Source organism: Apostichopus japonicus, chromosome 21 (genome assembly GCF_037975245.1).
Source record: "Apostichopus japonicus isolate 1M-3 chromosome 21, ASM3797524v1, whole genome shotgun sequence".
Classification (NCBI taxonomy): Eukaryota; Metazoa; Echinodermata; class Holothuroidea; order Aspidochirotida; family Stichopodidae; genus Apostichopus; species Apostichopus japonicus.
In genome coordinates, this window is record NC_092581.1 from 17,361,364 (window position 1) to 17,378,921 (window position 17,558).

General features: G+C 35.8%; 2 protein-coding genes across 4 annotated transcripts in view; one reads left to right on the plus strand and one right to left on the minus strand.

Annotated features, from left to right (window-relative positions):
* The window catches only part of LOC139963102 (runt-related transcription factor 1-like), a 29,267-nt gene extending 19,649 nt beyond the window's left edge, over positions 1–9,618 (minus strand). The window contains exons 1-3 of one of the 3 annotated variants that reach the window (XM_071963618.1): positions 8,728–9,618; positions 3,896–4,000; positions 1,722–1,826 (exon numbers count right to left, since the gene is read on the minus strand). In XM_071963618.1, coding sequence (XP_071819719.1) covers positions 1,722–1,826; positions 3,896–4,000; positions 8,728–9,187 — 670 coding nt within the window. In that variant the 5' untranslated portion in view covers positions 9,188–9,618. The remainder of the gene's footprint in view (positions 1–1,721; positions 1,827–3,895; positions 4,001–8,727) is intronic. The other 2 variants (XM_071963615.1, XM_071963616.1) reach the window with 2 other exon arrangements.
* Positions 9,619–15,056: 5,438 nt separating this feature from the next.
* LOC139962551 (transcription initiation protein SPT3 homolog) overlaps positions 15,057–17,558 on the plus strand; it is a 63,846-nt gene continuing 61,344 nt past the window's right edge. Inside the window, exon 1 of the mRNA XM_071962653.1 lies at positions 15,057–15,077. Within this exon, the coding sequence (XP_071818754.1) occupies positions 15,072–15,077 (6 nt within the window). The 5' untranslated portion in view covers positions 15,057–15,071. The remainder of the gene's footprint in view (positions 15,078–17,558) is intronic.

Sequence of the window (17,558 nt, forward strand, 5' to 3'; positions counted from 1 at the left end):
AAAACACTGTCAAGAATTTCCTCATGATCAAATGTACAATTTAGTCTTAGAACAATTTCAGCCCTGATTCCTACTTGTTAGTTAGTATAGAAAAGAAATGTTTGGTATGAGAACATTAAATTATAAACAGGGAAAAATTTTGGCATTGGATTACCACTTAGACCAAGACATGGAATAGTCCAGAATATTTAGATGCTCCATCACCAAACTAAAGATATATCTATGTGGCTACTGACAACAACAACAACAACAACAACAACAACAAGCTGCCATGTAAAGATCCAGTTTACAAACACAGATTATCAACAACATCAGACAATTTGAGGATGGACACCTTTTAGACCAGCTCACCCCAGGTCAGCCCTACTGCACTGCTCACCCCTGGTTAGCCCTACTGTACTGGTCAGACTAGTTCAATTGTTGGTTTTTCAGCCTCAATCATTCATACTAGCTTTAAAACAGGTGTACTTAGTATATTAGGAAAGAAATATCAAATCTGTCTAGTTTGAATCTGTAATAGTACTTGTTCAAACCACAAGTATTTCTTCCTTCTACTCAATCATAAAACCATTGGCAGCCCTGTATAACATCCTCACATGATCATTGGTCAGTGACCTTTACTATGCAAATGGGGTCATGCCATGTGGCTTAGGGGTTCTCTTGTGAGCTGGCAGGGACCAGAAGTTAGTTCTCCCAATTTGGTCACCAGCCAATTAGAAGAAACTTGCTGTTGGGTAACCTGTTCTTGCACTATGAAGCATGTTCATGTATAAATAAATATAATAATAATAAAATAGTAATAATAACAATAATAGATTCTTATATAGCGCAATATACCTGAGGCGGTATATATATATATTCTAAAACATAACTCCTTATTAATCAATTATGAATCATATCTTATATCTCTGCTTTTGTAATAATATTTTCTTTTGTGGTACGCATGGATTTTCTTTATAATACATTATTTATGCTGTATCCCGGATGAACGTAGCCTAAATTCTGATATTTTCTTGATAATTTGAGGAGAACAAGAAGTAGTCAGAGACTGAATTTTTAGGTAAGCTATAAATAGATGACACTGCATAAGAATAGATGACAGAGAGATTACAAGAGGATTCAAATACATTAAATAAAGTAGTAGCCAGGACTGGATTCCACCTGAAACACCCAGAACCCACAATTCACCAATGTTCAATGTCTCACTGGTCAGGGATGTTATGAAAACATCACCATGTACAGCCTTAATGGCCTACGTACTACTCGGAGATTAAGTGTGTTTGCATACATAAACCTGAATTAGCAAAGCATCTAATCATCGTTTAAGCAGATCTGCCGATACCATAACTTAATCCAACTTTTAGGTTTAGTTCTAGCTGCATGCAAAGTGAACATGTTATTTCATATTCAAATGTCAATTTTCAATAGAGAAATTTATACTTCTTCAAACTTTCAAGACCCTTGTCTTAAATTCAAAGGAGAGTTTTGTCATCCAGAACCGATTAATGTAAACTAAGACATAAAAAGTTAGCAGATTGATTAGTGAGGTTTTTAATTAGTTCCAGTGAAGAGCAGGGGAATATTTTTCTAAACCTAAAAGACCGACGTTAAGACGTTAAGTAGTAGATAGTGTTAATTAACAGAACTCGGCATGCAAAAATGTGGTAATCGACTCTACAATGAAGTGAAAACAAAAGAAGGTTCAAATGAATAATAAATACCATTTTGGGAAAATCGAGAAAGCACGTTATTCTGAAGCCATTTGGCGCCATGGACATCACTGAGATCTGAGTAAATTCCGGGGTGGGTTAGTTTTTTTCCATTCCCTGAGGGAAGATTAAAATTTGGTTATGAAATGAAGTCTGAGATGACTTGATCAATTCTGGGAAATATATTAGTAAACCCATGTGATAATAATTATAAGCCTAGGTTAATTTGTGGTACATATTGCAGTCACATTTATTTTTCATTTTTTCTTTCATTTAAAACCGATCTAAGAAGCACTCTACATTTGATAACAATTACAGAAAGCTCTCCTTACAGAACCGCAGCACTCTTTTGGGGAAGAATTTCGGAAGATTGGAGAAAATTTATTCAGGGGAAGAAAAAGTTATAAACATGTCTGCCACATAAACCGAAAAAGTATTTCTCAAGTTCTTTCTTCTTTATAACTTTTATAACTGTATATACCTGAAATTAACAGAGACATCTAAACTTGTTGGGTGGAACCAAACTTTACTTTGAACTTGTGCTTTGCAAATACTAAGCTTTGTTGCCAATTTTGATGACTCTGGAAACATTTGAAATGAATCATAAGAAAATGGGAAAAACCATATTATTGACTTTAATACATCACAAGAGCTGTGTATCATCAATCTTGCCATATTTTTGTCTTGCTTTCTAAGTAATAACCTTGATTGTTTGGGGTGGATGGGGGTGGGGGATAGGTATCATTTTTTTTTCTCTTTTTGTTTTTGTGGCAATTTTAGGAACACATAACAACAAATAGTCAAGCTTTGTTTGCACAAACATGAAAACGGTGAAATTGTTGGTATTGTTTATTATTACAGTTATAGCAAGTGAAAGGGAAGAAATTCAAACGAGAAGCTGATCAAAAACAAGTAAGAAATCTGCTGAAAATCTGTAAATTATTGTAAAAATTTGACTTTACCTCTGGTTATATTTAACACAAGTTCAAGGAGACAATAAAATAAAATTAGTTGACTTTCCTTCTTTTTTTTGGTTCTTTTTTGGGGTGTTTTTATTATTATTTGAACATGCAGGGATTTTTTTTTTCATTTATCTACCATGCTCATAGCAAAGCTATTTTACTTTAGTGCATAATATCGGTTTTAAAGCGTTCAGGAATAATGTGATGATGACAATTAATAACAGTTTAAAAAAAAAGCTGTGCTAAACCTGAAGCTATCTTATTGTGCATGATGTCAAATATGCAAATGTTTATATGCAAAAGATATGCTAATCAATTAGAAACTTAGGGTTGAATCAAACGAGTAATTATTTTGCACAGACACTGAATTTTTCGAAGCAATTTATCACAACAAAAATTAATCGACCAAATTTTGAACAAAACTCAACATTTTCTGTAAACAAAATATCATTGAGATAACTTATTCACAGATTCAGACCTTTGGCACAGAACACAACTTTATTTATTACATTCTAAAAGGAAATCAAACATTTTCATTTTTTTTTTCATTTTTCAGACTGTGGAGTGTTGACACAGGATAAATATGAAAACAATAAAGTTAATAATGACAACTCGAGAAGGAAATGAAACAGAAAAGAAATGATTATCCTAAGAAAGCTAATACATTTACTCTGATTAACGTCAAAAAGAGAAACACAATAAGTTATCCTGATTAACGAAAACAACTCAATACACCAGTCCCAGCCGGGTCAAAGGAATGAATGAGCCAGTCTCAGAAATTAAAATATTATAGAAAAAATGGAAAGAAAGAGATTGGATGAGTATATATATACATTAAAGTAGTTTTACAATAGGTTAGTTAGAACTTCATGAACACCACCACAATCAAGAATAATTCACTTATATTCTGCTATATTAGGCCTTATATACTATTTTAGTATTTTATTTTCCTATGATGATTAGTTCTAATTCAAGATATTCTTTCAAAGTAAGTCAATCAATGTGCAGTCTTCTATTTTATCAATTTTTTCTTTGCTAAATTGTTTATTTGGCGAATACATTCAGTTAACATTGTTGTAATTTCTTTTCAGGTACATTTCAAACGAATTTGAAATTGAAATGTTATAATATAATTGAAACCATATTTTCATGCTTCAGCAGTTTTCCACAAATGTCTTAAAAAAGTTAAAAAAGTAGATATTCATTTTGTCAGTTTTTACTTACTTCTGGGTTCTCTTGGCCCATCAACGGTTACTTTTATTGCACGGTTGTAACAGGCTACCTGAGGAGGGTTGGTTTGAACTGTTATCATCAAAGATAAGCTTTTACCTGCAAAACGAAAAACAACAACAAAAACAATTAAGAAACAATCAACAAATCAGGAACAAGAAGATATCTAATCATAATTTATGAGTTACAGAGTGCTAATCAACTGACTTTTCATTATCATTTAAATCTGTAATTTACAAAAGAAACCTTGTTTTCTTATATCAATTGTTTGCAGACAACAGAGCAAACTGGTTGATTTTTTTTTAACTTCTTTTTTTTTTTATTTCATCTTTCTTTTTCTGAATATCTAAAAGTTCACAAATCGAATTTAAGGAAATGAGGAAAAATAAATGTAACCTTAACCATGGAACATTCGAAGACAAAATGTGGTCTTCTTTCACTTTTATCTCCCATTAATAATGTTAGTATAAACACAGATTATAATTAATTGTAGTAAACAGATAGCAAGCAACTTAGGAATAAATATTTCATTGAATTTTGGTCAGTTACCGAAGTGTAATCTTGTATGATATAAATTAGTTAATTACTTGCGCACTTAATCGTGTCCGTTTTTAACTGGCTTTCTTATTTCCTATAGCTTGTTGTTTTCTTGTTGTTTTTTCCTTCCTTTATTGACTTTATGGAGTCTTAAACTTTATAAACAACTTCCGAAGGGCAAACGGGGCGAACTTGTGGAGTGTTTGGTCAAGAAATCGTGTTCCCGGTTTTGTTGACACGAGTAGATAAAGAGAGGTTAACAGTATCGGTCCAAGTTAAGTTTAAGATTTAAGTATTCATACGTAAACAAACAACTCCTACCAAATAGATGTTTTCGATTCAGTCAATGCAAATATTTTGTTTAAATTGCGACGGTGGTGGTATACGTAGCCTTTGTTAAAAGCCGTATTGTAACGTGACGTCTTAATTAATTATCGTAGGTTAAGAGTCGGCGACCCTCAATCCCTCACAAATATAAATGCGACTATGAATATTTCACGATAACGAAAGTACAAAAGAATATATTTATTATTTTGAAGCATTCTTACACCTACGTTACAAAAAATGTTATTGAATTTATCCATCGATTTGACATTTCTTTTGAAAACGAAATTTTCAGTATTATAGAAAGAAACAATGAATGGATGATCTTGGAAAATGCGATGTCATTCTGTTCTTGTTATGGTTTGCGTTGTGACAGCTATAGCGTTATTTGAAGAAAGAAAAAAAAGGATAAGTTCGGGCAGAGGATCAAGAAAACGATTTTTAAAGTATTCGTTTCTGTTAAGTTTAGGTGGAAAAAAAACAAGCCTCCTTAAGCCATGGTGAATTTACAAGGTTGTTTAACATTTTGCTTTCTGATTTTATTCATTATCTACAATTTGCCGTCATCAAAAGTTGTCGGAAAGTTGTTATTCCCGGACAATTTATAAGTTATCAAGGCCGAGGATCGTCGGCTTTACGCCATTAACTTGATTTTATTGTTCTGTTTTTCGTCGGAACTAGTTACGTAAACAAGTTGTTGTAATCTATACTGCGCTTTAGTGAGCAAGAGGGCCAGATTATCGGCAAGAGATACGGATTTAGTTAATGCGTTGATGTCCGCAGTATACCTGTACGATATATTGTCTCTTTTCATTCAAGTTTATATAAATCGGTCAAACGATCTTGAATTCTTGATTGCGCGGATAATAATATGTGGCTAATACTGAATGCTTACCGCCAAGCTATGATATGGTTACGGCCTTATAATACATTGTGTATATGTAAGTTGCTGTTGCAATGATCGTGATTTGACTATATATAGATCTGCGGCCAAATTTACCGATTAAGTCAAGGTTATCCTACCGCAGGCCGCGGTTGCTGTCCCGCAATCACAAGTTCGTTAAGGAAGTCAGAATTTATATGCCGCATGATACATACCGTTTTTACTGAAGCCGGGATAACGTTCGCTCCTTCCCGCGCCCCCACCCTCTCAAACAAAACTATTATTAAAATAAAATACAACTTTTTACACATTAGAAGAAAACATATATTTCTTATGAATAGTCCACACAAATAGTTTAACCATTTCGGATCCATCCATTTGACTAACTTTTCTTTCCATTATAGATCCTATAAATTCTTGAAAGCTTAACCGCGCAATTCACAAATGCCCTACCAAATATTATATTTTCGAAACACCAATGTCCATGGACCGCCCCCCCCACCCCTGGTGACATGAGCTGGATTAAAATTTTGGATATTAATGTAAAATCGTATCTAACCGACCTAATAGCACGAGTAGCGTATTTAACCAGTCTACTTATGTTCGGGATATCAAAAAAAAATATAAAAAATAAGGATAAATCAAATGAATGCGATATCACTAAATACAAGAAATAACGGTATGCAGCATGTGATACCCGATGTCAAGATATAGTAACGCCTAGCTAGACAGAGATCGTCTTTACGACTGAGAATAAAGATAGCCAGGTTTTAATCTTTCTTAGCTTCATAAAAATCGCCAAAAAAGTCATACTGTCACCGCCATTCTGATCTATGTCAAATATTCTCTGTGAAGGTCCTTTTTTTGGTAATGGGTACAACAAATGGGTGACTTTTACTGTATAACCTCTGTCGCATATATCTGATAAATATTATGGACTGTTTTGGCAAGATCCACAAAAAAACACAGAATCGAAAGTAAGTAGATATTTGGAAAAGTGTTTGCTGTATTTCCGTAAATTCATGTAAACACATTTCAAACATTTTATGTTCCCTGCATGAAGCCTTTCTTTGTTTGCATGAAACAAAAGTGTGTTTGTTCTTTGCCGGTTATTTATGTCTTTGTTTTTGGATGTGTGTGGGTGTTGTGTTTTGTTGTTTTTTGCGTGTTTTTCTTTTGTGGTATTATTATTATTATTACTATTACTGCATTAGCATTGACACTGATATTTCCTCAGTGACAATTTAGTTGAGGCGACCGTTATAAATAATATATTAATGCTCCATTTTGCAACAATTATCTATTGCTCCCGACAGTCCACTAAAATAATGATTATGTACTTTGAAATATAAAGATGTCACTTTATTTCACCAATATTTGTACAAAGCAGAAGCGACGAAGTAATTAATATGTTTCTAAAGGTTTTGATTTGAAGCCAAAACAAAGTCTGCAAAACAAAGTCTGCAAATTAATGGTTTACTTTCAATCTACGAGTAAGGAATTATTTATCAAATTATTTGTGTTTAAAAATTCAGTTTCTGGATTATAAAAAAAAATTGGCTTCACATCAATCATTATTGACTTTATGACATCAGAGGTATCAACATGTTTCAATGGAATGAAACAGTAACGAAATAAGTGAAATCACAAATTTCAAAAATATATATTATTTTATCAAATTGTGTGTGTTGTTGTGGGTTTTGATGTGACTCATTTCATGCAAACAGGAAGGTGCATGACCTATGAACCACGATTCACCGAATCTAGACGATGACACTATATACCGCTTTTAACTTATATATATAAATTAAATATATCTAATCATTTTGTTATTAACGTGAACAAGCCTACTTAAGGCAATTGGAAAGCAAGACGTGCTTGTTTCAAGAATTTCTTGGACCATGATTGCAGCTCGATCCAAGCGCACCTGTGCGGAAAACTGAAATTCCGTGAAGTGTTAACTTTCAGCTAATCACAAACTCATACATATAATTTGATGATTCAGCTGGTGCCTCTAGTAAGTCCTGTTAAGACGTGAACTTGGTGTAAGAGGTAGAAGTGTTAAGCCAGTATTTAGTTCCCCGAAGGCCATTATTACTATTCTCTCGTAATCCTGTCAAGCTCTTTTCAACTTCTTTTTGTGAGTAGGGGATTAATTGCAGTCGTTGTCAACACGCCATTGCTTCGCTACATCGGTTTTCAATGGAGCAACTATACTAGCTTAAAATCCAACGTATTCGGCGAAATTCCCACGCATTTGACAGCGTAGGACGGCCTACATCCCAGAAGTTACGGGTGCTTGCATGCTCGACCGTGTTCATGTGTGGGAAGAGTTGTGCAAACTCGGAAGCGTATGTGTGGGCCAGTCCGTATGATCGTATTGTTAGTCACGTAATTTCCAAGAAGAAGATCACCCATTGTAATAAGGCTCATTCATTGAAAAATTGTAATATTACACCACGGTTTTTTTTTTTTCAATGAACATCAGCTAGGCTACCTATAGTCATACGACTCGTAGGCTGCTTGTATCTCATACTCCACGGCATAGCGTTTTGCATGTGCGTTTTGAGCGAAACTGACTCGGTTGCAACAATTATTACCAAATTACAAAAACAGTACGGCCAGAGTATTCTAGAACAACTATCAAAGCTGATTTTTTTTCTTGACTTTCTACAAGAAATGCCGGTAGTTATTTGCTATCTTAAATGGGGGAGAAGATCTATACGCTTTATTTGGAATATCAACACTAAACAAAACTGAACAGCAAATTTATGGTGGTATACTGTAGTAACTTAAGTGCAATCACATCATAAGAGGTCAAATTATAAGAGATCTTATTCAAATTCTTATAAATTAACTTACGTAAGCCCATGATAAAACGGTATAGGTAAAATTTGTAGCAACATCACAAGGGATCAATTAGTTAACGGATGACACTGATTCATAATAATTACATAATCGAAAGTACATATATTCGTTCGGTTAAATTCCTAGACTAACAGTAATTCACTGACACACATATGCTCAAATATGGTTTAAAAAAACACAACCACACGTTACATGTGCGTGTACATCAGCTTACCTCTTCCAGACCTCCCAACGAATCTTAGATCATTGAATCTTGCCACACGGTTCTTCATAAGTGCGGTACAGTTCCTTAGTTCGGCACAAAAATTTTCATCGTTACCTGCTGCTATGGTAACTGGTGTACCATCTTTTACTTCTCCAAGAGCAACAACTTTGAAAGCCACGGGTAAACTTTTGTTACATCTCCAGTGAGGGGGCAACACCGAACACACAAAATTTGGACTTTCTGTCCGAACAAGTTCCCCCGGGTATTCCGCTAAAGCTTCCACAAGAGTCCTTTCTCCGATATGACCAATGGTACCACGAAGAGGCGACTTTGCTTTATTATTGTGAGTGTGGAGGCCATCCGCCATTTTGTGAATATGATGGTTATTCCTTTGGTTGTCCTTGGTTAGAGGATCGGCTAACGGGGAAGCCCGTGTTGCCGTGTAACGTTCCTCCTGTGTGATATGCATAGTCGGTGGTTTTTTCCACTCACTTCAACTAGTTATGAAAAGGCGGGAATTCCTGTACTTCCCCTTGGACACAATGTGCTGGCGCGATTACTGTCCGCGAACTATCGGTATTTAAACCACTCCTTGAATCTGCCCCCAAACCGCAGCTCTGAGCAGTCTAACAGACCACAGTTAGGTCGTGGGTTGAGAATGTCTCGCGGCTAGTGCCTCACACCAAACGAGTAAAACCAGTACAACACTACAAAAATCCAGCTGCTGACATGTACCAATATTATGTCAACACCAATGAATAACATTGATAAAAGCTACACAATATGGCGATTATTTCAATAGTCCAGAAATTGTCGGTTCTAAATACCAGCATACTAGAGTAAATGACAACGTGTTCTCTTCCCCGATCGGAGACTAACTTGTAAATGATAAGAGCGTATACAACTCCATTACTAATATTGAATGCGTGCGGTGTATGCACAGAATACACGTGATGAGTCACAATAGTTGTGTGTACTTGGTGAATGAACTCTGTTGCCCTTCGTATTTGAGGTGACGTTGCTAGTAACTCCGCCCTTTTTTCTGTTTTTGACCAATAGGAAACGAGATCACTATTGTCAATGGTGAGTTTTCTATGAATGAACACTCGTGCATTTCCGGATAAAACATATGACTTTACTATGTCTCACACGTAGAATCCACCGTTTTTTCTGGGGTGTGTGCACTTGGTACGCAATGAACTGTGTACGTTGTAGGAGTTGTTAATGAAGGAAAAAGGCTTCACACGTAATTGAAGAATTAATTTAATAAAATGTGTGTGGTTACTCACGGTCAAAATAGAGGACGATGTCCGTTGCACTTTGTCTTATTCCAAATGTAAAAGCAAATTCTTTGAGTGTGTAATTATTTTCGTGTGTTTTGGGTGAAAGAAATCAAGGTCAACTCAAACTAGAATTAATACGCAATGGTCAGTGTCGGTTCAAGCATGGAGCTATAAACTCCATGGTTCAAGCTGGGGGAGGTATCAGAAATTGGGCGAGCATGACGACATCGTAATCTTCACTCAGAATTAGCTCTAGTTCACGATCAGAGGTTACGATATGGTATCACTAGATGTGTAATTCAAGGTGATCGAGATAGATGGAATGGCTTAAGATCTCCTTAATGTGTTTGAGAAGAGCTACGGTCCCCATCTCATCACCGTCCTTGTTGTGTTTGGTTTGTTTTTAATTTAGATGTGAGTGATCAGGTGACCATATACCTTCCACTTACCTCCGCATGCTTCAGTTTCTTTCTGATCTTCCTATGACTTTCCTGGATATACCACGGGTGAATTTGGAACGGTGGGATTGGGGGAGGGGGCTCATCTCTACCCGTGATCGCATACTCGAGCACTTACCGTATGTTAAGCAAACAAATACGAGAAAATGCTGGACTGGCATAGTAAATAGTTCACGCTCTGTCGCATAGGGGTTGCTATTCCCTAGGCAGGGATGCTGTCCTATATGGTAACCTGATAATTCATTTCATCTTAATATTAAACATTGTCTTATTTTCATTGGTTTCATCTATCATTGCACTTTCTATATAGTTTTTGGCCACCTACGAAAACATTTTGCGTATTATGTCAATAACTGTGTATTTTTTCGATTATCATACAATCTGTGAATGCCATTGTCACCAATGTAGACTACAGGTCCAGACGTTATGATGTAGGCCAATTATGACGACACCATGACTGAACCATGATCCGATTTGTGTGTGGGTAGTGTTTATCCCAGTCTCACGGCGTTGGTTGTAATCATCCTACCGTAGGTTGATTCATAGAATTCGTGCAAAGTACACAGTAATCCGTTTGTTATGATATTTGTTCAATGTTCCTCTCCAAGTTCAGATTGCGAGTTCTTATCCCTTCCTCCATATATTGCTACCAAGAATCCCTACAATTATACGTAATCCCGTTTATTATATTTGTTCAGTGTTCCTCTCCTTCATATCGTGAGTTGTTTTTCACCTTCTATATTGCTACCAAGAATCCCTACTATTTTTCATGTAATCCGTTTATTATTATGATATTTGTTTTATGCTACTATTCAGGCTCATATCTCCAGTTAATATTATCCCTTCCCTCCTGTCTACATTGCTTTTGTTCGGTACATCACACTACTTACAATTGTCTGGATATCTTCCGATGTTGCGTTCGCAAACAAGTTTGGATTATCCGGAATGATCATGTGGTTGTGATTGAATAACCTGACACTCAGCATAACAAGCTTTCAAATATTCTCACGGTGGATGGACTGCTAAATGGATCAGTATTAATAGCAACTGTTTCTTGACTAGACCATGGGCTCATACATACAGCTTGTGTTAAGCGTTTCAACTCATGTGATGTAGCCAATGACTGCATGGTGACAGCCTGACAGGGTTTTGTACCTAACCCTACCGACAGGGTTTTGTACCTAACCCTACAGGGAAAGCTCCTTAGTCCTAACAGGATCACGCTAATCCCATTGATTAAAGGTTATAATAGTGAAATAATTAGTTCATTATATGTCATGACCGTTTGGCCCCCTCGGAAGCCTGGGCCTATACCCCACCCAACCCCTCCTCTCAACCGTAAACATCGATTGTGAAATAGATTCTTGCTACATATATCTTATAAATAATAAATATGACCTCTCTAAATTTACCTCTCTTCTGTTTCAATTATGTAATCGATTATTGGTGAACTCGATTAAAACAAACGTTAATTTCACAGTCACGTTATCTGAAACTTATCCAAAATATTAACTACTGCGGTAGCAGATAGCGGTGCGATAGCAGACCCGTTAGTCAATTTTGCTTTAATTTGCAGTGCGTTAGTTTGTTACATGTAGGCCTTATCAGTCAGGGAGAGGTGCGATGTTGCCAAGGTGTACGCAATACGCCTAGATAAGAGTTAATTTCGCATCTGTGAAAATAATTCTGGTGTATAATTGTCACACAGATGAACTATTACAACAAACGATAATTAAGTCACCGTGCATCCAAGGTTCCTTGTCTAAAGCTTCGTAACCTCAAAATATACAGAATGTCAAATCCGTGACTGTCCAATTATAGTTATTCTCGGACATTGTGAAGGATACTCTAAAAGTATCTCACGGTGGTTTGTACTTTCTACAATATTTAGAGGCCAAGGGATGATTACATTTAATGGATAACTTTTAACCACAAAATTTATTTCTGTATATTTGAGACCATTAGAAAGCACTGATATCAGCCCGCGTTGCAATTCTATATCACGTTTGTGTTTTGAGAAATTCAAATTATTGGTAATTATAATTACAACTAATTAATTTAAAAACAAACTTAAACAAAAAATTAATTAAAAAATATATTTTTAAAAATTATAATTTAAAACTTGCAATGTAACCATGGTTACTGTCAAGTAGTCATCCTCGGGAAATTGACTCATTTTTGGTTAATGTAGAATTAACCACACAATTATGTTAATATTGAACCATTGCAGCTGCGATGATTGTTATACGGATTAAGTACAGTGCATTAAGGGGAAGGGGTGGGGTTCGTAATCAATTTATAATAATAATAACAACAATAACAACAATAATAATCATGATAATAATAATCAGCAGTTATTTTAACCACGCTTAAGCTACCACAAATGTGGCAGAAACCCGCAAAGGGCTTATGGATTTCAACTTATACGTCGGGTGGCTTCCAATTCAATATTTTAACTCATATTTGGAATCTTTTTCAATTTAGAAAGTCATTTCAGATGGGAAAATCGTAGATTGCTCTTGGGATGAAAAACCCACCTTACTATGAGCCGGCCGGGTATCGAACCCGGAACCTCCCCGATTGCTATAGCCTCATTGCTTCAAATGCCACCGCCTTTATCCACTCGGCTATAGCACCGGTACAAGTTGAGCCGCCTCCTAGATAAACCCATATGACCTGACAGAAACGCTCTTCCCCTTCCATTCCCTAACCGCCCCACCCCTCCCTCCTCATTTAGGGTCGCCTTTTATAGTTACATCACAAAAGATGGTTGAGAGTATATGGAAAGCCATTTTAACATTTAATCGGGAATTTTAGATATCTGAAATTGTTTCTTATTTCAGATATCTAAAATTCTATTTCAGATATCTTAAATTTAATTCGAGATATCTGAAATTATATTTCAGATATCTGAAATTGAATTCGAGATATCTAAAATAGATTTCGAGATATCTGAAATTCTAATTCAGATATCTGAAATTGAATTCGAGATATCTGAAATTGAATTCGAGATATCCGAAATTGAATTCGAGATATCTGAAATTCTATTTCAGATATCTGAAATTGAATTCGAGATATCTGAAATTGAATTCGAGATATCTGAAAATGATTTCGAGATATCTCGAATTCAATTTCAGATATCTGAAATTCTCTGGTATTTCGAGATATCTGAAATTGATTTTAAGATATCTGCAATTATTTGTAGATATCTGAAATGAATTGGAGATATCTGAAATTTAATTTGAGATATCTGAAATTATTTCAAGACATCTGAAATTCCTTAGTAAATGTTAAAACGGCTTTCCATAAGAGTACAAGCTCTCGTCAAGTTGGTCCGTAATTATATAACAACCTCATTAGGAAACCTCCAGCGTTGCTATAGAAACACGTATCCAATGTTAGCTGTTAAAAACAGTGTTTGTTACTGGGCAGAATTGTGACGTGAACGTTGATTGTTATGTTCGGATGTTTGCTTCCTTTAAAGTTCCTGTAAACAGATAAATAAGAACTGTAACGTGAGGATGTCAGCAGAATAACCACTTCCCTTCGTAGAGAAGACATAGTATGACTATTTGCATATTAATCATAACGTTGAAAAGACAATTGCGGACTGCAGTTTAAACTGGTGCTCGATTTATAGTAATTCTTGTAATTAATCAACAAATCAATCGTGTTTTATGTGATTACAGACTGCAAAGAAGCTCCAAAAGGTTTAGAAATTGCCAGCATCAGTGACGTTATGATGTTTTGCAGAGCAACCCCCTCTCCCCTCCCCTCAATGCCGACGACGACTCCCCCCCCCCCTCCATCTGTGTCACCATGCGTGTGTACAAAATAAGTTACAGGGCAGAATGATTGTGCCCCTTCTTAAATTATTGGTGCCCCCCACTAACTCAGAATTCATAACAACGGGCATGTGAAACGAGGAGGAGGATAAAATAAACTGGTTGCCAGGTATATGCCAATTCCAACTTTAAAAGCAAATACCTGACAAAAGTAAAAAAGTATTGTTGGATTTGTGACATTTAAATAATATTATCGAAAAGTAAATATATCTGTGACGGGTGAAAGGACAGAATTTGATTATCTGAAAACTTCAATCAACGGTTGCATAACTCTTGCAGAAAGCCCCCTATGTCTTAGATCAGAGGGCATTTAATGAAGACCGAAGGGTAGACGGGGGGGGGGGGGAGTGGAGCTGGTGAGGAAGAAATTTGTTGTTTTTTTGTTCCTCCAATCATGGAACTATTAACGAAATTTCGTTATTTCGTTAATAGCTCCATGCTCGATTCGAGTAGTCTCATTGAATCTCTGTCTTGACTCGACAAATGTTACGTCACAGTCTACGTTTAATTCACATACATCGTCAACTTTGGACTTTTCGGTATCAACAAAGCTTTCTAATTATTATGGTTGTGTCTGTTGTGAAATGTGCATTTCGATTGGCATTCAAGAGTTTGTGATGAAGTTGTTTATTTGTTTGCTTGTTTATTCACGGGTGATGAATCGATTTTGTACAGGCTTCATATGCAGGCCTTTAACCGCGATCGAAAATTCCTGGTTTTAAACCCACGACGAGAACTAACCAGAAGATGCCGGCGAATACCGTTGTATGCAGGTTTGTATATTATTTGTTGTAACTGGTAATTGAGATTAAGAAGGCAATTACGTCGTATTCACTTTCCTTTCTATTACTCGAAATTATTCTTTCCTGTAAATCTTAAAGTTCATCTCAAGTTGTAGGTGGAATTTGCTTCCGCCAGAATAATGCCAAAAACCGTTAATGACATTTAACAATTTGAGTCATTTGCTAGTTATATCGTATATGGTATGATTTTTATAATAACTCCGCCAAGTAATTCTATGAAACATTTCTATTTTCTATGACCATGTTCGTTGTGAAAAAAAAGTTTTCTTCTTTTAGGGATGCATATTAGGGATGCATATAAACTGATGATAGTAAAAATTGTTATTTTTAGCCACAACGTTTGCCTATAGTTGTAAATATCGCTTCTGCCAAAGAAAACAAATTTCGAAAAGCAAGTACAAATTTACGTAATAACGATAATGTGATATCAGCAGACTTGGTCAAGTCTACGGGGTCTCTATGAAGGAAATCCACCTTGGTATTTCCCCACAAAGGTATATCTAATATGCCTCATCCATTTGCTGGTTTTCTTCATCATAACTGAGTGCCTATATGTCGGGCACTGCAGGGCATCGGGAATATCATGTGCAAGTTTATATTGGGTATGTGTGGGGGGCGGGGAGGGGGGTTATCGTCTTTATGACATCATAACGGGGTGGGATGTTCATCATTAGCGTCTATCAGGGTTCGCGGTGGTTCGGGCATCATAGTCCAACCTAGGCGTGGGTGTTATAAAACGAATGATATATGTAATGGATCGCGTATAAACATTTTACTCTATAGTTTTACCAAAACCAAAAAATAGTGAACGAGTTGATTTATGGATAAATAAGTATTTTCATTTCAACCTAAATAACTTGAATAAAACACGATTTAAGTATATCACATATTTTCGTGTCAGGATGTATGACGGTATAGATCGAGTAGGTCCATTAATTGCATTTATGTTGAAAATGATCGAATTGATTGGTATGCATGTGGTCTCTTTACAAATGACTAATGTATTGTAACGGATGCAGAGGGTGTTGATACTATACAGGCCTATATTTTGGCACAATCACCAAAAAACTTCCGGTCCGTACTGGAATCATTGGTATCAATAAGTGGGGGTTAGCTGTATGACTAGACTACGCAATTATATCAAACAAATATACTTATGGTATGGTAAAATAACAGATAGGGCACGAATTAAATATGTTAATTTGGATTTAATGCCAGGGAACTATGCATGTTTCTAAATAACAAAATATAGTGATGTAGGAAAGAATGGATGAGAAATCATACCGGAATATATCAATTTATTTGGAGCCTGTACGATGCACATGTATGTTATAGTGATTAATTTCCTAGTTAAGGCTATACGGAAGTTAGAGGGAACTATACAGTGTTACTTACAAGGTTGCGCAACATGGGGCGAATAATTGGCAAAATCATACCGGAATATGCCAATAATTCATTTCTAGGTAAAGAGTACCTTATCTTTTGTAATGAAACCATTCTAATCCGGAATAGAAAACATAAGGGTCTGCTTAACGTCCAGTCAGAATTCATGTATCTTGCGCCGCCTTCGGCGTTTTAACGTATATCTTTGGCACACTATGTAATGATCTTTGGGAGCAAGGCATGTATGTGTGCACATGTCCGAATGTGCGAATGACAAAAAAGATGCTGTATATGTATTTCCAAAGGGTATTAGACATATGGATGCACTTACGAAAGAACTTAGAACCTGCTGTAAGAATGGATGCATGTTTATAGTATGTTCCAGATTAATATTTTTTTTTTGGGCTCTAAAATGCATTACCCTGCACGTTTTCAATCATTCCAGTAAAAAACACAAACTAGGCTATGTTCACTTACTCAGTAAGGTATAACATGATTGCATTCAGAAAGAATTGTGGTCGTAAAGACAGGGGGGGCAGATGGGTGGGGGATAAAGGCAATCGAAAACAGAAGTTATACCTTACTTTGTATACTTAAAGGCGACCCACATTGCCTTCGTGTATGTCAACTTTGTCACAGGAACGTGATATGCTAACAATGTACAGTATATTGACAATCGGGCGATATCACCCACACATGCAAACGCCAACGTTGATCCATTTAAGAAGAGTTTAGCGTTCAATTGATGATAGTGCCAATAGTCAATGTTTCCTAGAAAAATGTCTGCAATTATGGAATATATAAACAACCATTGATGATTTTAACTTCCACATGCAACAGATGAATGACTTGGAAGATAATTAAAACACCATACACAACACAGTACAGGGTTACTTGTACTTTTTTCCCCTTTTCTTTTTACTTCTTCAACAATTCGTTTAATTTATATTTGAGCATTATGTAGTTTGAATGGATCATTTCACACCCTAACGCATCCGTGGGATCTACATGAATTGATTTACACACTGCCTGCAGTCATGCGGTGCGACTTTTAGCAGTCATCTAATT